The sequence below is a fragment of the Cyprinus carpio genome, chromosome B2 (genome assembly GCF_018340385.1).
Source record: "Cyprinus carpio isolate SPL01 chromosome B2, ASM1834038v1, whole genome shotgun sequence".
NCBI classification, from domain to species: Eukaryota; Metazoa; Chordata; class Actinopteri; order Cypriniformes; family Cyprinidae; genus Cyprinus; species Cyprinus carpio.
Window position 1 is genome coordinate 19,095,460 of NC_056598.1, and position 22,882 is coordinate 19,118,341.

The window sequence follows — 22,882 nt, forward strand, 5'->3', positions numbered from 1 at the left end:
CAAGTATAAAGTAGGCAGTTAAAATGATTCAATTACATTAATGAAATGATCAGCTTGAACTTCTTTTTTGCCAACTTTTCCTCTTTGCCACCCGCCAATCGTCTTCACAGGGTGTTTTTGTGAATGTTTCAAACAAAACTGTGACAGAACTTGTGTTTCATCTGTCAGCGTGTTTCCCATTTTTTTAAAAAAAGAAAAAAAAGAAATCTGAACAATTGTGGCCTTTCATGATTACAGAAAGGGACTAAGATGAGATTAAGATGCATTACATCACTTGATTCAGTCCAGCAGTTAAGGAGAATTCTTCTCTGTGTATGTCTATGTTCATGAGCAGCTCTGGCTCAAGCCCCAGTGGTTTTCACTGAACTCAGACTGATGAGTGGGTGGAGAAGACGGCAATGTCATCTCATGAACAATGTTTGATTTGACAAAACTCAGATGGATAACTACCAAACACACCACAAAAGACTCCAGGCCTCCCACTGAGCTTACACCAATGTGCCATTTTGTAAAACAAATGACTTCATATGACAGCTATACATTACAAGTTAAATAAACATGATGACTTGGACTAGTCTATATACATAGATAGATAGATAGATAGATAGATAGATAGATAGATAGATAGATAGATAGATAGATAGATAGATACTCTTAAAAATAAAGGCTCCAAAATGCTCCTAAATCTCAAATCCAAAGAGATATTCTTTATAAAAGTTAAGAGTCAGCCACGCCCTCCTAAAATGTATAAGTCATTATAATCAGTAATTATGTCCTCACTGGATGCAACATATGCCTCATTTGTTATGGGTTTTATTGGTTTTGTCTCATCTTGCCGGGAGACGGCACCTCAGTATGGTAAGGGGCATAACTTTCCATCACACTCTTGAGGTATTCAGCCAATCACAACACACTGGATAGCTGGTCAATCAGCGTATACCTCTCTTTTTTTTAGAACTTTGTAAAAATCTATGCATTTCAGAAAGGCGGGGCATAGAGGAGCAACAATAATGTACAGTATATGGAAAATAATGTGTTATTTGAACCTTAAACCGCATAAACACATTGCATTACACCTAATACACAAAATAATGTTCTTTTTAGCAACGTCATATGACCCCTCTAATAGCCTTAAAATTTTAATGACTAATCAGGATAAAGTAACTGTACATTAAAGGAATATTTTACAAAAATAAGAATATTTTACAATTATTTACTCACCCTCATCATTCAAAACATTTTGCTTTTTACCACAGAATGAAAATGAAAGATTTCTGGAATGACATGAGGGTGAGTAAATGATAACAGAACTATTCTTAAATAAAGAATAAATGAACTATTGCTGGCTCACTTCCACCTCTATCAAGTATCATTATCAATCCCAAGCTTGACACATTAATCTGCAATCAAATATAAAAAACCTTAACCATTTTCTTGACAACAGCTATGCTTTGCCATTGAGTGAGACTCCTGAATAAGCAACAGGAATCATAGCCACTGTAATGAAAACCATGCACATCCCAAGCTTAGTGTGTTTGTATCGGCACACAGCGTGTGAGTGTATGTGATGTTATTGTGTGTGAGAGGGGAGGGTAATTATCCAGCATGCACGCATTCTGTGGTGAAGGAGGGTGGGACGGCTCAAATGTTGCCTTGTAATCAGGCGGTACGTCTAGTTTTAAGTTACCTCATTGTCATCTCAAAATAGGCGAGCACGGCGGACGGGCAATCGCAGAGGTGGAACCTCAAATAACAAGATGCTGTTTCTTTCGAGCTTGAAGATGAACTTGTTCCAAGCTCAGAGCTTGCCTGTTATTTTCCTCTGATTTATGAATCGTGAAAATGTACGGCCGTCCTGTGAACACAGCAGAAGAAATTAATTTAAAGAACAGTTTATATATACAGCGGGGTTCTGAACGTCTGAGAAATGTATTTAGGGAAATAAACATGATGTTAATTTATTTTCCCCATTATTTTTAGGTCATTAATGCTCCTTTATACAACAGGTTGGATTTCCTTTCATTAAAGCACGAGATGCTCTTGAGATCATTCTTAAATCATGCTGAAAAACTTGATCATCATTCATGTTTTACACAATTTAGTTCATGCTGCTTGATGGTTGCTGTCATTAAATCAAAAGGGAGCCAAACCAAATACTACGACATTTATATCACATTTCAATTCAACTTTCCACTCAAACTGTTATGTTGATAATATACTCTGTAAAGAAAAAAAAAAGCATTAAAAATCTCAGACTTTTTGACTCCACTGACACTGACTTTTGGAGCCAGACATCTCTTAATTAAGGAAGGAGGGAAGGCACATAAATGTTCCCCCTTTTTATTTATGGTAAGATTGTGAGAAACAGCTACTATAAGCACTGAAATTACTTCAAAGGCGTCTGCTTTGCTGATTATGGAGATCCATCAGTCTGTGTTAGTAATTTATGCATTGGTTTATTTAGTTTTCATGAGCGTATGTTCTCTTTTCATCAATGTTCACATGCAATCCCCAAAGGGGCCCACCACTCCTTATCCTGTGCCACCGTCCTGATGTAATATGAGCAACATATGGTCCCGTAACCGCCCACCCCACAAATGGAAAATCTAAGCAAGATTCATGTTGGCAACTGCAATAAAACATATCTCTTACTCATTCACTGATTCCACGATAGTTATGGTGCATTGGTGTTATGATATCAAGGCCCTCACCCCAGTCTCCAAATGTCTGTTCTATCTTTGGTATCTTTATTGCAGTCACTGGATCTACTTGCAAATGTCGAAAAATGTTCATCTGTTTCTCATCTATGTGAGCAAATGGCTCTTCTGTGGACGCGAGCTAGTTTTCATGATGTTTTGGAAATGTTTTTCTAAACGTTCCTATTCGTTTTGTCACATAAATGTGCTACTAGTGACAGACATTGCACATATGTAGAGCAATTATGAAATGTGAACTGCTATTTAAAGGATTTCTTTCATACTGAGGATATTTTGTAGAGCATAATGTGTATTAAAAGGAAATTTAACTTCAATGCAAGAAAAGCTCAATCACCAGCTTTTGTAACATAGTGTTGATAACCACCAAAAACTAAACTTAAGGTTACTGTGAGGAATTCTGGAGGATTTAAAAGCAGAAATTAGAAGCTCATAATCACATTCATTTGTACATGAATTATTCTGCTAATTTGTTTATTAAAACCTTATTTTTTTACAGATGTTTATTGGCTTCCAGTGTAATGGCAACTGTTGTAAAATTGGACATAACTTTACAATGTTAGTTAGGGATTTTGTTTCAAACTAAAATCATGCTAACACACATATTGTTTAAATCTCATGGTTACACTATTAAAATAATACCCTATTAACTTCCATTATAGAAACCACACAATAACCCTGATGTTTGCTTTTTTTTTAACAACAAGAGAAAGTGGAAATAACCTTGTACTGAAGCTAGAATATTTCTTTAAGCATTCATTTATTCCTTTTTGTTTCTTAACACATAAATATAAAAAAGAACTAAAAGCTAAGTATAAGAATAAATACAATGTGTCAAAAATTTAATACGATTTCATTTATTTAAAAAAAAAAACTAAACAGACGTCATTCAGATGTTAAGTTTCACTTTTTGACCTACTATAAATGATTTGGTTCACATATCAATCAAACTGTGCAGCTGAACTGAAAATTCCTTCTAAACAAATCACGTCTGAAGCACATATTCCAAAATGAGCTATGAGCTTCAGCCGCTGGGAACCACCCTTCTGTCTAGAAGCATAATGGCGCAGAATACAGAAGCTATCAGTCAAAAATATCTGCTAAATGACGTAAGAGCCACATTCTGTGTTGAGGGGTCTGTACATCTGCAGTCTAAAATAAACTGCTCTTCTGATATTGGAACCCTCTATTATATTTCAGCAGCTTGACAACAGAAACAACCTAATGAAAAGAGTACTTTTCTTTGAAATGGTAGCCTTGATGTTTTATGCAGCTAAACATCCTCTATGATGAAGACATCTGTTTTACTATCACAAAGGGTCGCAAGTGTGCATTTCAGATCCCTTACAGAATGTTGAGGCCAGATTCTTGTAAGATTTCAATTCTTCATTGATTTTAATGTGAAAGACTTTATTTGTCTAGTACAGTACACCAATTTTAAAATCTGCCAAGCCCCACCTTGTGTTTGCTTGTACTACAATTATTAACAATGCTGTCGTTTTGGAAATATTAAATGTGCAATGGGATGACAGCTCCCTCAGGATAATATTCAAAACAGCAGGATCAAATTATCCAAATTCAAATTATCCAAGGGATTAAAATGCTTGCAGCTTTTGTGCATATGGCATAAATACTACAATTTTGTACAATGCTTGTTTTGAACAGGTGGGTGCAGCTTTTTTTGTGATGTTAGTTGATATATTTTGAGATTTCCCAAAACATAAACAAAACTAATAACAGCCTTTCTTTTTCTTTAAAATGTTTAATTCAAACAAAGAGATGGGAACATTGGTGTGGAACAGAAGAGAGGAACAACTTACCTGAAGACTCACAGCAGATGGAATGTGCAAGGAAATAAAAGAGACTAAAGAAAGGGAACTGAATATATAACGGCGGAACAAACTTATAATTTAAGGAAATTACTGATTGTCTACATGAAAGGACAGATTAAGATTAAGATTAAGTGAACAGCTAAGCAGAGGGTGTGTGCCAGGACAAGTGCAGTCATTTCACTATTATACTAGATAAAAAAAAAAACTCATGATGAGGTGAAAGTCACATGAAACAACAGCCTGATTTCCGCCGTGGCTTGGGATAATATGAAAAGGCATGGCCAGGCTTTTATCCCTGCCATATTAAATTTAACACGAGCAGGCTTGAAACCGTGATCACAGGACTATGGGAAGGATCAATCACTTTGAGTGTTTGCCATGATCTCATCAGGGATGGGTTGTGAATACACCCTGAAAACAATATGCAAATCCAAGAGGTACAGATCCTTATTCTTTTGTGCCTGGTTAGAACACTGTTTCCCCTCCCAGTCCAGGAATTTTCAGGAAAGGTATACCGCCATGGCAGGAGGTGGTTTACCGGTCACTTTCTTTTATGGGATAAATTTGGTTCTGTTTAGCTCAACAGTCCCTCTAGTGGTCTTTACTGGTAATAAGTTACAAATAATATGCATGCAATAACTGTGAATGGACATGATTACCCATTCATCTGTAAATGAACACCTATATCAAAATCTACACAAACATTGGTAGAGAGAGACTTGTACTATATTTTTTGTTTGTGACTTTTTATATGACCATATTATAATTTTTTTATATATATACATAGGCCTATATTTTTCAGAAAATTAAGTAATTAAATATTAAATCTGAATAATATATTCTGTAGTATTCCACAGCTGTCTGCTGATTGGTTTTATTTTACATTTTTATTTTAGTTCAAGGCACAAAATCTGTACATAATTTAATAATCTTTATGCTTATATGTCCTTTCCTATTAGGTGACCCCCTCAAAATCTTAATGTAGTGAATTTGTTTAGTTTTCTAGTAATTTGCAAGCAAATGTGGATGACTGAAAATACATACTGATTTTATTTATATCACAATGTAACAAAAAAAATTTCTCAAACCTGCATTTGCATTTACTGATTGTGTGCTGTTTAAAATGTAAACACATAGGTCTATGTACTTGGTTAAACTCATACTGTATGTACATTAAAGTTTATAAAATACAACAAAGTAGGTAAATAACTGTTTTTCTTTTTCTTAAGGAACAAATATTCTTTCATGTAAAGCCATGGCTTAACAGAGGGTCACGATTTCAAAAGGCCTACCACAATATGAAATATTGGGTTTCATAATAGCAGAAAACTCTGTTTGATTATTTGTAACATTTTCTTTTCATATATACGATTAATGTGTCTCTCCTAAACCTTTCCTGGCACAGATTGTGTTTGTTCATGCACTTTTGTGTCCTACTTCTTTGTGATGTACAAAATCTTTCATGAACTCTTAATAGTCAGAATGTATTTACAAATCTATTGCTAGTCTTAGCCACAAACAGAGAATAACAATTATATAAAGGAATCCAGAATAGCAGCCAAAAAAGTAAATACGTCAAGCAGACTTCAATGTAATGGTGGAAATACTCACTGTGGCTCAGCAACAAACTCTGACATGATTGTGTGTTTTCCATCCATTCACACCTGTCACCTGTAAGCAGTGAAACCACAGTTTAAGTTATTTAACAATAATTTACAATTTTATATAAAGTCTAAACTCACTTACACTTGCAGTTGGAAGTTTGCTCATATTATTTATTTATTTTATTACACTGTGTGATGGCTATATCTTTTTCAGTTATCAAACCCATTGTACAAATTTTTCAAAATCTCACATGACTGTTCATTGCTGTACACATACAGTTTAAAAGTAATATTATTTTCTTTGTAAATAATCTTGTAACAAGGAAAAAAACTGTAACTACATTGAGTTTTATTTTTATTAAATTACCACAGAAAAGTCACTTATTAATTTTAGAGAGAGAGAGAGAGAGAGAGAGAGAGATAGCTTAATAACACGTTTCTTTTTTAACTACAATAAAACCTATGAGCACAGGATTTTTAAACAACATTTTATATTAGTTGAAACATCACAAATAATTTCTATGGACAGTTGTTATATGACAGCTGAACTTGACCCAATAATCCTACATAGCTTGTAAAATAATCATAATAATAATTATTATTATTCATTATATTTTATTATAAATGTATACAAATATTATATAACAGTTAATACAACATGTACGTTTCTTTGTAACATGTCGTATTTTATTGGTAGCAAAAAACAAGTATTAATTTGTTGGGTTTCGTTTTTTATATAGTACAGATAATAATAATAAATTAAATAATCTAAGAAACTTTGTTTTGTATTGTTTATGCTCAGTATAAATGGCCAGAGGTGAAACTGCTTTGTTATTTCATTTTGTATTAATTCAACGTCTTTCCTCAGTGACGTTACTGGATTTTTATTACTTACTTGACATCATTTTCCTTCTATGACACTGGCTTTTGAAATCTCATTTCCATAAACCAGTAAATCAAGTTAGTTTGACGTTTTTTGAAGAAGATTCGCAATGTGGTACCAGAGCGTGTGACGAAAGACGGCTGTAAGATCCTATTTGTGTATTGAAATGCCAGTCACTTTTTACAGTACTCTGATTGGTTCAAACGAAGCACCACCTACTTAAATAATCCAATAACTTCCGCTGACGATTTTTGAATGCAGGGCGGTTAATGTTGGTTTACGACTCATAGGGGCAAAGTAGCAGAAAAATATTTGTCTCAATTTTGAGATAGAAACGTTCGCAAAAAGCTACATTAAACAGACTATAATCTGAGATGGATCCTGCGTTGTCGAAGATTCTTATCGGGCTCGCTGTCAATATAAGTCGTAGTGATGGTAAGATGCTTGTTTGCTAGCTGCTAATCTTTTACAGAGACACGAACTGCTTCATGAAATCAGTTGATGTTAAAAATCAAATCAAATTATCGCAAATTATATTTAATACGTACCAATACAACACATAGTAGTGATTGCTGGCAGTGGAAGGTTTCTAAAGTTTCAACATTGCACGAGAAGAAAACCACTCAAAGAGAAAATCGTATAACTTAATTGTGTGGATCTAAATTAAAAAAATATGTAAATAATGCAAACAAAACAAAACTGTCATTTCTCCTTGTGATCCCTTGTCTTGTAGGATTGCTAGTTAATGACTGAAACATACACAAGTTGGCAGGGATTGTTTTAAAAGGATAATTTACTAAATAAATAAAATGTTGCAATTTTTACTTGACGTCTTAACTGTTCTTCTCATATGATTTAACTTCTTTTGTAAAACAAAAGGAGATATTAGGCCAAATGACATCCACAATTTGTTGTAAGGAAAACAGAAATGCAATAAAAGTGAATAACTGCATGTTTTGCACCACTGAAGAAGTCATTCATGAATGATCTCAAAGTTCAACCAAGGGAATGCTGTTTGTTTATGCCACTGTTTCCCATCAATGCAGGAAGAATACACAGTGCCACTGTGAAAACGGCCAATGCCACTAAATCTACAGTGAATGTGGAATGGACTGAGAAGGGCATCACTAAAGGAAAAGAGGTTAGAGCTTAATTTGTTGTAAAGAAGTTATAAGACCACAGGTTTTGTTGGTATTTGCACGTGTACAGCCAAAGTGTGTAGGATGTCATGCTTAACTAGATTAATAAACCGATTCTCCCCTAGGTTGACATGGATGAGCTCAAGCAACTCAATTCTGACCTTATGCAACACCTTCAACCAAGCTGCCAAGAGAAGCCTGAGTCCGCCCCTGGCGGTTGAGCTCAAGCAACTCAATTCTGACCTTATGCAACACCTTCAACCAAGCTGCCAAGAGAAGCATTTGTTTTTTAAATTTGATTCAAGTATTGACTATCCACACTGTCATTTCGCAAAGGATTAAATTGGATCCATTTGTTCAGAAAGTGTTATCAGTATCTGGTATTTGCATGTTAGTTACCATGGTAATGCTATAGGCGTCAGCACAATGTCTAGACACCTTCTTCTTCAAAATCTGAGAGAAGATGTCAATGTAAAAAAAGAGGAAGACCAGTGGTGCTGAATGAAAAATGCAAATGAGAAAACATAAGCAGTACTTTATTCCAAGCACATTGATACACTGAATCTGAAATCACTGACTCGTTCATTATTATATAGGGTAAGTGTTCCCATCAAGCCCATATACCCTTTAAGCCCACTTACAACTTTGACATCAAATAAAATAAAAAAGAGAGAAAATCATGTTTTATGTTGATCATTATTTTAACCAGTCCAGTAATTTGTTAGTTCCCATACATTTTTTTATTGCATACCAATCACATTTGGCAATTCTGAGTTAGCCCCACCCATGTGCATGCTGCACATACAAAGACACCCCAAAACTTCCTTCAACCAAGCTCCCAAGAGAAGCCTGAGTCCGCCCCTGGTGTTTCAGTTTCTTTGGTGAGTACACTAATATCAAATAAAAGATACATGTATTGTTTTTTGTGTATGAACAAATAGTACTTTATTATTTTATATCATTTTCCTTTATATGTAAAGATAAGTTTTATTAGCTTGCACAGAAAGCTAATCTCAAGGTCAAACCATTAACCTTACTGAAAGATTTACGCGATTTACACGAATTAAACGTGATCTACAAACACTGCAGTGTTTTTTATTCGTTTTATGTTAAGTTACAAATAAATGCGTCATAAATTATGTAGAGCATATTATTTAAATATATTAATTATTTTTAAAGATGGGCTTGAATGGTACAGTGCCACAAAACACATGCAAACTATAGCCAACACAAGCTAACCTTGTATGATAAAAACTGATAAAAAATGACTATGAATAGTCCACAGTATATTTAAGTTCCATGCATGTTTTTGTAAACATACCTTACATTTTAAAAGGAAAACATTGTCTTTTTTTATTCACCATTACTCACTGTGGTACCATTTAAGCCCACCTTATGTGTTTTAATATATTCACTGTGGAACCATAAGCCCACTTTGTTTTTTATTGAGGAATCCCTCTAATTTCACAATATTACTGTTTTTTCTGTATTTTTGATCAAATAAATGCAGGCTTGATGAGCAGAAGAGACTTCTTTCAAAAACATTAAAAATAGTAATGTTTCCAAACTTTTGACCTGTACTGTATGTGTGTTTGTGTATGTATATGTATGTGTATATATATATATATATAATATATATATATATATAATATATAATATATATATATATATATATATATATATATATAATATATATATATATATATATATATATATATATATATATATTTATAATTGTGTGTGTGAGAGATAGAGAGAGAGAGAGAGTGAGGGATTAAATGGTGGCTTAGTTGGTGCTGAGGTAATGACTGAGTTGATGCCAGACTTTAATTTTATATTAATACTTATATTATATTATATTATATTATATTTAATACATTTTCAAATGAGAGATACATCTTCCATTTTAACAAATGATATTTCTTATAAACAATGTCTATATCTATGAAAAACACCTAAACTTAGATTTTGGTGGGCTTTAATGGGTACACTTACCCTACCTACGACACTGCTCAGAAAATCTGATTTCATTTTGTCATAGCATAGTGCTGCATAGTCATTCATAAAGTTGTTTTTTGTTTTTGTTGTTTATTTCAGAATGTCAAAGCATCAGAGCTTCCTTCAAGGTCATCAAGAATACCTACTACTTTAGAACGTAAGTTATGTTTGTTGTAGAAATTTATAGTTGGTCTCCTGACCTGCATCAGTATAAACTTATGCTGTGTCTCCCATTTGAAGCTGGTCCTCAGGACTGTTCGTCTGAAGAGTCAGGTTTGCATGAAGTGCATGTTTTCTTCATGTTCTCCAATCACACACATTATGGTTGAATTATAAGACTTAATCAGGTTGTCTCTTCCCACTTCTGCCCACATGATCTTTTCTACAAATTATCTGCTTATAGAAATCAAAAATAGTCTATAAATTACTGTTTCTGTCAGTCCGGAGAGGTCTCATATGGCAGAGACAGTCATTATTTCTAGCAACGATCAAAGCACTGTGGATAATGGTTTCTCACTTTTGGTTTTATGAAGCAATAATAGTTCTTTTCATCCATTCAGAACTTACTTTCTGTACTGTTTCTGCACTATAAGGGAGAGGAGATCATACTGTTGTCCAACTATATTGCTGATTGAAATAGTCATAATAAACATTTTTTGAAGATTTTTTTTTTTTACTGTCCATAGAATCGCCTTTGTATTTATTGCCAATGTTGACCGTGGAAAGCTCTCTACTCTATTGTAGTTTTGAATAATAAACATGAATAATAAATCACACTGTACTGCAGAGAATTCGCATAACATAATTCCATCCCCTTACAGCTTCTAGAAGGATGACCACACGTCAGACTTGCATGTTCCGACAGCCAGCCCCTCCACCTGTGGTCTCGGCAATGGCTGCAGAGGATGTTCTCTCTCACGATCTTCCCTCTTCTACGATCCCTAAACCTTCAGGTATGTCTATACAGTACATCAGCATGATATTAAGATATGCAGTGTAGTATCAAGTTGTTTTGCATTGGAATGAACTGATACTGATGTATTCTTTTTGAGTGTGAATGGACCGTCAGCTTGGAGACGGCACAAAATCATTGTCAAAACATCTTACATATTTCATTAAGTTGCTATCTGGATTGGTAGGTTACCAGAGGAGATTTGTTTCGAAGCCAGCTTCTCCTCTGCTACCAACCGCTGAGGCTATTTGTGAGAGTGAGGCTTCCAAATGTGCCCCCATGGGTCCACCAAGTATGTACTGTTTTGGTTTTGTCATGCATGCTTTCACATTGATGTGGTGGTTAGTAACATCTACAACACTTGACTTATTTTGACCTTTTAACTTTTAGGCCATCGCATGTCTCAGGTCTCAGAAACAAACAAGATGGCAAACAAACGGTTGTCGCTAGCAAAAAATTCTGAAGGACCGAAGAGAGGAAAGGTACCTTAAATAATTGTTATTATTGTTCAGTAACTGAACCATTCGGGTACGTTTACACAACAACGATTGTATTAAAATCTTGAATGTTTTTCCTTTGTGTTTTTAAAAACATTTCCCATGCAGACAACTAGTTTCGCAATTTTACTTTTTTATTTTTATTTTTTATTTTTTTACTGTTATCACAGAGATGATAACAATACAGCAGAGGTGGGGGACTCGAGTCAGATGACTTGACTCGAGTCAGATTTAAGTCGCAAATTTTAGGACTTGCTTGACAAATATTCATAAAAGACTTGACTTTGACTTGATATCCATGACTTGAGACTTGACTCGAACTTGAGTTAAATGACTTGAAATAACTACAAGTCATTTAACATAATTATTGTCTTATCGTTTATCTTCAATAAATATCTGTTTTTGAACGCACTTGCAACCTAAGACAAAGTTGCCAAGTGACTTTGTCAATAGATTTAGCAAGTTTTTTTTTTTTTTTTTTTTTTCAAAAAAATCTCCTAACGACAAATCTAGTGACTTCTTACACAAACCTTATTTAGTTTCTGAGACTCGCCAGTACTGCCGCACGATCGCGAGGTCTCTCTCTCCCAGCATGTGCACACCTCTCTCTGCATCTGCTCTGTTAAGCAAGCGGCTGAGAGGAGCTGCGCTTTACGTTAAACAAGATATTCTGTCACTTCTAACTCTATTTTACATGCAAATATAGCCGAAATCACAGCACAGTCATTGTCTTTATCTTATGTGTATTTGATTTCATTAGATGACGTCATGATTATGAATCAGGGTTTGTGTGCCGATTAACATCTAACGGAGAGCTGGTAGTCTTCATGGGCCTTTTTTGAGAATTTGGCTGCATTAAAATACAGTTTGTGAGCAGTATGAAATGTATTTTTTTTGCAAGTGGAATACATTGTAAATGGTTATTCACTGTTTATAAGGAAATGTCAGCTTATTTTGGCAGTACCATATGTACAGTACATTGTCTAATAATTTGTCTTCAGTGTTACTCTTTGAGTGAAAAGCCTATGGATAATATATATTTTAAAAAAAAATCATACAACCGCGAACCCAACCATGCATACACAAAAAAAAAAAAAAAAAAAAAAACTTGCAAGCACAACCATGCACACATATTCACTCACAAATATTAATAAATCACACTCACTCAAATCACCTCTCTCTCCCTCACACACTCACACAGATAATTAATGTACATTATAAACCATTACAAGGTTTATGTGATTCAATTATAATTTTTTTCTTGTTGCTGTTATTCTTTGGTTAAAAAGGAAGGATTGAACTTAAAGGGGTACTCCACCCCAAAATGAAAATTGTCTTTCATACTTTTCTGCACCTTGACAGTGTATTTTATTTGGCAGTCAATGAGACAGTCACAAGCCTCCCGGTTTTCATCCAAAATATCTTAAATTCTGTTCCAAAGACGAACGAAACTTTTATGGGTTTGGAACGACATGGGGGTAAGTGATTAATGACAAAATTTTCATTTTGGGGTGGAGTATCCCTTTAATGATGTGTTCATGTCCCATAAAAGTGATGACTGTTTGAAGAATGCCATTTGGTGGCATAGAAACCATTTTACATGAAATGTTTAATACTTTTTCATGGTTTCCTTCAATGTTCAAGGCATATTGAAACGGCTGTACCTAAATACTTTTTATGCTTTTATGTTGGACTAATTTCAGTTACATTTACATCTTAGGCTATGTAGTTTTAATTTTTATTTATTTATTTTAGATTTTTATTGTATTAACAACTAAGCTGTATGTGGACACTTTTTGAATAGAAATGCATATTGCAATTTTTTGTTGCAAATAAAACTCCCATAGTCCATAACTACTGTAGGTTTAAGTTATTTTAATATATAAATTCAGTTAAAACATCAAACATTTGTATGACTTGACAGTGACTTGCTTGACCCAAGCTATGACTTGACTTGAATTGCTTAACAAAAGCAGTGCATGACTTGACTTGACTTGACTTGACTTGCTTGATTCTCACAAAAATGGACTTGGACTTGCTTGAAACTTGAAGGTTAAGACTTGAGACTTACTTGTGACTTGCACATGTGTGACTTACTCCCACTTCTGCAGTACAGTCTTTAAAAAACTGTTTTCAGAAGTTTGCTTTTTCAAGCTCCCAAAACGTTGTTGTGTAAATGAACAGCTAAATCACATAAAAAGTTTTCCATTTTAAGTTGGAAACGTTATTGTGTAAACGCCCCCCATAGGCATTTTTCCCCCCTTCTGCACTGGACTTAAATTAACAATCTGATATATTTATTTATATTATTTTTGTATGTAGCTTTTGATAACTTCATTATTTTGTTTTATTTATTATTATAATGTTTATTATTTTATAATTAATAATTTAATTTTCTTCTGTATGGTCACTTTTATTGTTGTAGTCTTGAAGTCTATGAAATTTGCTAAAATGTATTCATTTTTCTCCATCCAATTCTGTTTTCGTTCGTAGTTTGGAGATACAAGTCGACCTAATAAGCAGTTTTACCAGATGATTGAGGAATACAGAGAGACCCTGGAGAAAGTACCCATGTCCTTGTCTGATCCTGTAAGTAAATGAGCATAATATTAATATCATCATACAAGAATTTCATATTTTAACACAAGATGTATCTTTTAGGTCAAACCTCACAGAATATGTGTCTGCGTTCGCAAACGTCCTCTAAATAAAAAAGGTAGGTTGCTGATTTGACCTCTCTTAAAGGCACAATATGTAAGTTTTGCTGCTAGAGGTCGCATTTTCAAAACAATAACAAAGGCGAAGCCTGATGACGGTATGACGGAGGATGTTCACGGATGAGGTAATTAATTATTTTTTATTTTTTTTATTACCTGTACCTTCCACAGTTATCTAAATGGCAATAAATTATACAGAAAAAGCAAGCAAAGAACATTCACATTGTCAGACATTATGAATGACTTTGGTCTAGCGCGAGTTTAAGCAGTCTTAAAAAAAAAAAAACTCCCCTTATAGTCATTAAAGCTGTCTATGCACGGTTTTATGAATGAATCGCTTACATCATACATCCGCACTTTGTTGTTTATGATGAGAGAATTCACATGAGAGCTGAATTCAGTCAGCGAGGCGTGCAGTGAACAAAAAACTCATCTGAACACCTCTGAATGGCCATTGCATTCATATGCTCAATGGACTAGTGTGTTATTGGTTAAATGCGCGCAACACTGTAAACCGCGTAACAAAAAAATTGTGGCGCAACATTGAGCAGATCTAAATTTAATGCTGCGGTCAACACTTTTAATTTTTATTTTCACTTTATTTGCGAAAGCCGTAATCGATTTAGTTTAACTGTGCAGCAGCATATTTGTCCGTGTGTTGCTATAGTCATTATTTAAAATTGGGTTACAAATCCTTGGGAACTTTTGGGATAATGCAAGTAAACAACTGCATAAAATATATCACACTGTCCACCTAGTTTTTGGATATTTTATTACAAAAATCTTACATATTGTGCCTTTAATGGAATTGAATTGATTCTTTGTGAGTTTCTTACGCATTTCTCATTTATTTGTTTAGAATTGGCAAAGAAAGAGATTGATGTGGTCACAATCCCTGGTAATGGAGCCCTGCTGTTGCATGAGCCCAAGCAGAAAGTGGATCTAACCAAGTACCTAGAGAATCAGACCTTCCATTTTGATTACTCGTTCGATGAAGATGCCACTAATGACTTGGTTTACAGGTAGATGCATATTTAGAGTTTCTGTTTGGTATTTATTATCATTTATCATGTTAATTACCATCCATGAACGTGACAAATGTTGATTGATGTAGATGAAAGTGATGAATTTTTTTATTTTCAAACCTTTTTTTTTTTATTTCTTATTTTTTGGAGAAACTGAAACAATGCTTTATTATTTGCATGGAGTAGTAACTGATGACGCAATTTACGTTTTTGGATGATCTTTTCCTAAATAATGGAGTATTATTTTGTTATAAACATGCCAGTTTAATCAGTATTAATGTTTAATACAGAAAATATTCAAATGGTTATGAATTGAACTTCTAGGTTCACAGCTAAACCTCTGGTTAAGACCATTTTCGAAGGTGGTATGGCGACGTGCTTCGCATATGGCCAAACAGGCAGTGGAAAGACCCATGTAAGTTGTTTTGATTGTGCTCCCAAAGCAAAATTCCCAAACATTTTTCCATGTTCTTCATCTAAAGCGTTATTTACAGACTATGGGTGGAGACTTTTCTGGAAAGAGCCAAAACAGCTCTAAAGGGATTTACGCCCTGGCAGGTGATTGTAACTGACAAATGTACTTTAAATAGTGGCCTTTTACGTTTATCCATGTTCACTTATGCATTAATCTCTCTGCATACCTCACAGCGCAGGATGTATTTACCCTCCTAAGGCAAAAGAGATATGCTGATATGGACCTTTGCCCGTATGTCACCTTTTTTGAGATCTACAACGGCAAGGTGTGTACATATTGTATTACATGTTTCAAAACAATTCTGTCATGTCTTGTCAAACAGATGGTGGAGTTTTTGCTTTTCTGTCATTTAAGTGCAAATAAACCTCAAATTTCCAAATGCTTAGTGTGCTCTATATGCTCAGTTAAAGGTTTGTGGTATTGTTGTTTTGTTTTTTGGTTTTTTGATTTTTTGTTTTTTGATTGTGGTTGTAAGCATAAAGTACTTGTTCAGGCACGATGGTGAACTGTTTGTGTGCTGCAGGTGTTTGACTTGCTGAATAAGAAAGCAAAGCTGCGTGTTTTGGAGGATGAGAAGCAGCAGGTCAATGTTGTTGGCCTGTATGAAGTGCCCGTGTCATCTGTTGATGATGTTATCAAGATGATTGAGAAAGGAAGTGCATGCAGGTAAATATTAATCATTAAAATTAAAATATTAATAATTTTGAAGTGAACCCTTTAAATGTCATTTGAAATAAAGGACTGTTTATGCTATAGCTCTGTTATTTTATAATGACGTATATGCTTTTATAGTGTTTTGTAGAATGTTTTTGATGTAGTTTGAAATAAAGGACTGTTTATGCTATAGCTCTGGCAGTTGCATTTATGGTTATTACTTTTTAAAACGAGAACTCAAACCACTACTTGTAAATCTTTATTAATCCTGTAGAGATAAAACCTCTCTTTTTTTTTTTCATGGAAGAGTCTGCAAGGCTCTCTTTTTTTCGAAGCCACTTATATAAAAGGCAAACAAAAATTTCCCTGCTCAGTCTCTAAATCTTTAAGACTGTCACGATTAAAGTGAAAATGAATGAAAAGTGTTTATTGTGGCATACGTTTAAGATCTGCTCACAATGCATACAATTCTTTATGCAGGTTTTTCCCCCAGCGTTAGGGTTAGGTTATAGGGTTAGCATTATAACAAATCACACACGGTGTTGAGCGCAGATTAGTCACCAATGAGCAAAAATCCGCAGAACGCTACAGTTGTGTTCAGATCATGCGCTCACTGAATGTATTCTGTACTCTCTCAAATATTGTCATCATAAACAGCAGAAATGATGTAAACAAGAAATTCATTGTGCGGTGTAGACAGCGGGATTCAGTGAAATCATCACTCATTAATCAGGAATGTTTGTTGCTCGTTTTCTGTATGTTTTAATCCCGAATTGAATAACCATCTTGTTTTTCATGCTACTAAAATTACCAATTTAAAGAATGTAATGACTATGACGTGTCGTTTCCCCCACACCAAAACATAATCGACATTAATCATCAGTCACCTCAAATTTAAGGACATTTAAACGTAAGGACATTCATACAAACTGTTTTGTACCGTTCCAAATGCGCCACCTGCTGGCAATTTGCTGATTTTGTTTAGAACAATGCAAAATTGCTAATGAGCCTTCAAAACTCCAAACGATTTAACAAAGTAAGGTGTGTGTGTGTGCTTTAAATTAAGATAATAATTTATACTTTTGTGTGTGGGTGTGTTTTAACTTAAGATAAAAATTTATAGCTACTTTTGACTAATCCATTTTCTTAAAAATAGTTTAAACTTTAATGGCTGAAATGTGAGGTTTATCACTACTTTAAACTTTAGTTATTTGTAAAGAAACTGTTTTTGAACGGTAAATCGGGTTTTTGACAGTCATTTTATAGTACCAGTCATGTTACCATAGACATTGCCCTACCCTGCTCATACAGTATTCATTTTATTTGTGCAGGTATTAAAAAGCCTTAAATTTTATTTTAAAAATACTGCAGATACCCTGTAAATTATTTATTTCATTTCTTTTTTTTAATTTTATAATTTATATACTGTATGTTGGTTATTTTGGGCAATGTTATATGCAGTCCGGACAGGTGGTTTTATAGTAGCATAATAACATCTAAACTGAAGAACTCAAGTATGTATGTAAACATGTAATTTACCACAGTTGAAAAGTGCTGGAAAATCTTGAAATTGTACCTTGAAAGTGCATGAAAAGTGCTTGAATGTTACTTTGGAAAAGGTGTAAGAACCCTGTATATAGTAGTCAACATTTGAAGTGGATCAAAACCTTTCATCAAAGTTGTCCTAAAACCAAAATGCGTTCTTGTTTTGGGAGTATACATGTGTACTTTTTTGTTTGATTTAATTTTTTGATTAATTTATGTGTGAGTGTGTGTGTGTATGTATGCGTGTATATATATGAACTTTTTTGATACACTTCAAATGTTGACTACCTTTAGTTAATTTGTCATTTCTGTTAGTTGACTAGGCAACATTTATTCTTATTTCTAAGTTTTTCACGTAATATTTATTTTATTTTAGCCTTATTTCATTTACCAAAAACATTTTAATAGTTTGAATTAACAATAACAACTGTATTTTACCTTATGACAGAACGTCTGGTCAAACGTTTGCCAATGCCAGCTCATCACGTTCACATGCGGTCTTGCAAGTAATTCTGAGGCGGCGGAATTTCCTTCATGGGAAGTTCTCTCTGGTGGACCTTGCTGGGAATGAGCGTGGCACTGATGTCAGCAATAATGATCGGCACACCATAGTGGAGACCGCAGAGATCAACCGCAGCCTGCTGGCTTTGAAGGTGCTTTGTCTAGTGTCTGCCTCACCAAATAGGTCATCTCTGTTTTGTTGTTTTTTTTAATTCACATTATTTTTCCAAATTTGATCAAATTACATTGTTTACATTTTTGTTTAGTTATTTATTTGATGGTTTTTTCTTTTATGAATTATGAATTATGAATGTGGAAGATGTAAAAATCAACGAAAGCGCAATATTGATGTGATGTGGTGCAGTTAGCATGTTTTTTTTTTTATTTATTTTTTATTATATAATAAAAATAAAACCGATGGAATAGAGAAAGCTAGTGTTAGAGGCCTTTTTTGTCTTTTGTTTTGTTAATTGTATAATTTAATAAAGAAAACGAATAGAATACAAGAATAGAAAAGCTAGTGTTAGCTGGGGTTTTTTTTTTTTTTTTTTTTCAAGAAAACAAGCAGTTAGTAAATGAATAGAATGCAAGTCTAAAAGAGGCAGGTTTATTTTAAGAATAGAATTAGGTTTGTTTTTGGTAGTGTTGATTGATATGGTTGATATTTTTTGGAGGATTTTTTTATATGGTTAATGGCGAGTTCACATTGCGAGTTTTTAGGCGTGTTTTCAACTCGCCAACAGGTTTTGCGAAATCATAGACAAATGAATTGCATGCACGAAATATGGGTGATAGTTTACGCAAGTGACAGTCACACAGTGCAAATTATCAAAGTCACGATCTGAGAGAATCGCTGATGCATTGCCGACGCCCGTGAAATATTTGGCATGCTAAATATTTGGACCTGTCAGCGACTGAAAATCCTGCTGTGTGAAATGAGTTCTGACTGAAACATACATCGGCGATGAGCCAATGAGAGGGCAAGATACAGGGCAGCGGGACTTCCAGGGAGGATTTTTTTTATTTTTTATTTTTTTTATTTATGTGAGCAGCTATTTGTAGCCAGTGAAAATTGATAAACAGAGGTGTGACGTGTTCTTTTTGTCTCATTAAAAATTAATATTGCAGCCGCGTTTATTAAATACATTTATTAAAATAATACATTTATTTCTTTATTAAATTTAGCTTAATATCTGAGGTAATTACTGTTTGTTTGTTTAACAGTTAAAACTGAGGGTCATTTTTACTCGTCTGATGATTATAGCTTTTGTTTGCTTCTCACTTATATTGCAAGAAACCTATTTTGTCTGTACCCATTTTTTCTAAACACAAAATACACTTTTAAAGCAATAGGTTGTTGATGTCTTACCTGACTCCTCAGGAATGTATCCGGTCTCTGGGTCAGAACAGCGAGCACATCCCGTTCAGGATGAGCAAACTCACCCAGGTGCTTCGGGATTCCTTCATTGGAGAGAACTCTAGGACCTGTATGGTAAGAGAGAGCTGGGGTGATTATTAATTTTCGCCTGTGTGTGTTTTAGGGCTTGAATTGAATACTATTATTCATTGTTAAATTAATCTCCTTCTGCATTTTGCCTGTTTCAGATCGCAATGATCTCGCCGGGTATGAACTCTTGTGAATACACTCTGAATACACTACGTTACGCAAACAGGTGCTTTTTATCTTCCTCGATTTGAACTAGTGTTGCTCTGATTGACGAAGAAGGCCCTCTGCTGGTGCGATTTAGATATTACAATAATTTGTGGGTGTTTCTGACAGGGTAAAAGAACTGAATGGTGTGTCTAAGGGAACTTCAGTGGAGAACGGTACAAAACTAGAGCTTTCTGAGGAAGGAAGCTCCTCAGAGGAGGTGAGTGAATCAGGCTGTGCGTATTAAATTTAAGTGGCAGGACTTGCTTCTACAACTCTAAGGCCCGCTTTCACAGACAGGGTTTAGACTAAGCCAGGATTAGGCCATAGTTCAATTAGGACATTTAAGTAATTTTTATTAACATGTCTTGGCAAAGCATTATTGGTGTGCATCTTGAGACAAAAAAAAAGACACTGATATGTTAAGATCAGTCCGTGCATGTTTCTTTCCGTTGAAACAGTAAATGAATTTGATGTTTTTGTATTATTTGTTTTTGTATTATTTATAAGTGGTTAAATAAAGCTTTTATTTAAATGCCAATTACTGAATTAGACTGTTTAACCAGTTGCCTTTATTTCTGAATTTATTATAATGTAATAATTTGTATTGTGGGTTTATAAATTAATCCAATTTAAATAACTGTCTGGATATTGAGTGTACATTTTATTTATTTAGAGAAATGTTGTACAAAATTGCTAAAATGTACGTATTTTTTAGGAGTCTGTTCTCCCGGCATTTGAGGCTATATCCCAAGTGTCTGAGATGGAGGAGAGGTTCTATGAAGAACTGAAGGTTTGTAGCTTTCTGTCCTCTTCTGTTTTGTGTAAACACACCTGCTCTGAGTGGGTGGCTTTGTTTTAAACCTCGCTATCACTCAAAAAGTTATAAAGCTCCCTGTAGCAATCAAGTTACAAAACGCCTTTTGTTATTTGTTTACCTCTGAATGCATTTTTTTTAAACTGCTCAGAGACCTTTGTTGAGTCATAGGATAAGTGGGTTTTGTGTTCATCTCTGTTTCTTTTCCAGGGGTGCAGTGAGATTGCAGGATCTATGGAATATCCCTCGTTTGATATAGTAGCAAATTTACCAGAGATTGACAGATTCATGAGCAAACTGCAAGGTATTTCATTGTAATCCAAATAGACGCATACATTACCATTCAAAGGTTTGGGGTCAGTAAGGGGTTTTTTAAAATGGTTTTTGAAAGATGTTTCTCATGCTCTTGCAGTAATATTGTGTAACATTATTACAATTCAAAATAGCTGTTTTCTATTTTAATACATTTAAGAATCTAATTTATTCCTGCGATGGTACAGCTGAACGTTTAGCAGCCATTACTCCAGTCTGCAGTGTTACATGAAACTTCAGAAATCATTCTAATATGCTCATTATAATATTCAAAAAAAAAAAAAAATTCTCATCAATGTTGAAAATGGCTAAGCTGTTTAATATTTTTGTGTAAACCGTGCTCATTTTTGTTTCCAAAGGAGCAGCCTTTATATGAAATCGAAGTCTTTTGTAACATTAGAAATGTCTTTACTGTTGCTTATGATCCATTTAATGAATCCTTTTTGAAAGTATTGATTTCTTTAAAAAAATAAAAAAAGAAGTCTAGACTTTTGAAAGCAAATGTACATTTTATTTAGGGAAAATTAATTTCCTCTGAAGGTCCCCAGAGCATCTTGCACCTGCTCACAGAATATGTAACACACATTTACCTCAATATTACTACTCCCTCTCCTCATACACCTCTCAGTTTATGTAATATCTTGGTTGAGTTTCAATACACGTTGAAGTGACACACATTGTGTGGTTTGAGAGGGTGTTGAGAAAAAGCCTGCCATTTCCTGCTGAGCATTGAAATTGTTTTTCTTCTCCTTGTTGTAGAGTCTTACCAGGCTTTGAGATCAGCTATTGAAGCAGAACAGAGGGTCAGGATGTCACCAAACTAATCTAAGATGAGATTCAGCTGCGAACATCTGCAAAGAAACCTCTTACAAAAGCTAATGCAACTTCAGTTTGTTCTTTTAATAATCTTATCTGCTATCTGGCTAGAGATATATCAAGTGTTCGTTTTTTGTGTATGTTTTCATTGTTTTTGTGTACTGAATAAAGGTTCTCTCATCTTGAATCTTTTGTAAATCACATTTTGAATGCTGTGTCTTGGTTATTCAAGGGCGTCTTCATGAATCATCAGCTGTTTGTGCTTCATTTACATGCATTTGGATTCTTACTCCTTTCACATCTCTGCCTTGGAACTATGCGTTTTTTTTTTTTTGTTTTTTTTTTTTTTATCCTGATGACGCCAAAATGAGAGGTGTTTTGAGCACCTCTTCATACCACCCACCCTTCCCCTCACCCCTCAGCCTTGACCTCCAAACCGCCACTATATACATGCCACAACCAGTGTATACACTTGCCCTGCAAGCACAAGCTGACACATGACAAATCAAAGGCCTAATAAACAGCTCACACTGAACAGTTTACCTCAAAGGATGAAAATAAACAAAATCGGCCTGTGAGTGGGTGGCCCCACATCTCTGTGTGAGGCCTAAAAGCTCAACTGCTTCCTCTGAGCTCTTTGGGTGGCATTTCCCACCCCCCTCCACTCTGTAAATGCATATAATTGGGCTACATATATTGCCCTAAAATGAGGAATATGTGTCTTGTTCTAGCACTACATTTGATGAACAC

General features: G+C 34.4%; 1 protein-coding gene across 1 annotated transcript; it reads left to right on the forward strand.

The window, feature by feature from the left end:
- The first annotated feature begins 7,262 nt into the window (after positions 1 to 7,262).
- On the forward strand, positions 7,263 to 22,319 carry LOC109058483 (kinesin-like protein KIF2C). The gene is made up of 22 exons (XM_042718536.1): positions 7,263 to 7,468; positions 8,080 to 8,174; positions 8,298 to 8,385; positions 10,241 to 10,327; positions 10,411 to 10,443; positions 10,992 to 11,123; positions 11,310 to 11,414; positions 11,513 to 11,604; positions 14,113 to 14,208; positions 14,281 to 14,335; positions 15,196 to 15,358; positions 15,686 to 15,776; positions 15,856 to 15,919; positions 16,010 to 16,101; positions 16,360 to 16,502; positions 18,484 to 18,688; positions 19,918 to 20,028; positions 20,142 to 20,209; positions 20,317 to 20,407; positions 20,906 to 20,980; positions 21,215 to 21,308; positions 22,076 to 22,319. The coding sequence occupies exons 1-22, from the start codon at positions 7,408 to 7,410 to the stop codon at positions 22,138 to 22,140; spliced, it is 2,106 nt and encodes a 701-aa protein (XP_042574470.1). The 5' UTR covers positions 7,263 to 7,407; the 3' UTR covers positions 22,141 to 22,319.
- The last annotated feature ends 563 nt before the right edge of the window (positions 22,320 to 22,882 follow it).

Bases quoted from the DNA above. Each gene is read 5' to 3' on its own strand.
- LOC109058483 (XM_042718536.1), top strand. From the start codon at position 7,408: ATGGATCCTGCGTTGTCGAAGATTCTTATCGGGCTCGCTGTCAATATA. The intron at 15,920-16,009 runs GTGATTGTAACT...CATACCTCACAG, and splicing joins AGGGATTTACGCCCTGGCAG to CGCAGGATGTATTTACCCTC. The intron at 16,102-16,359 runs GTGTGTACATAT...TGTGTGCTGCAG, and splicing joins TTGAGATCTACAACGGCAAG to GTGTTTGACTTGCTGAATAA.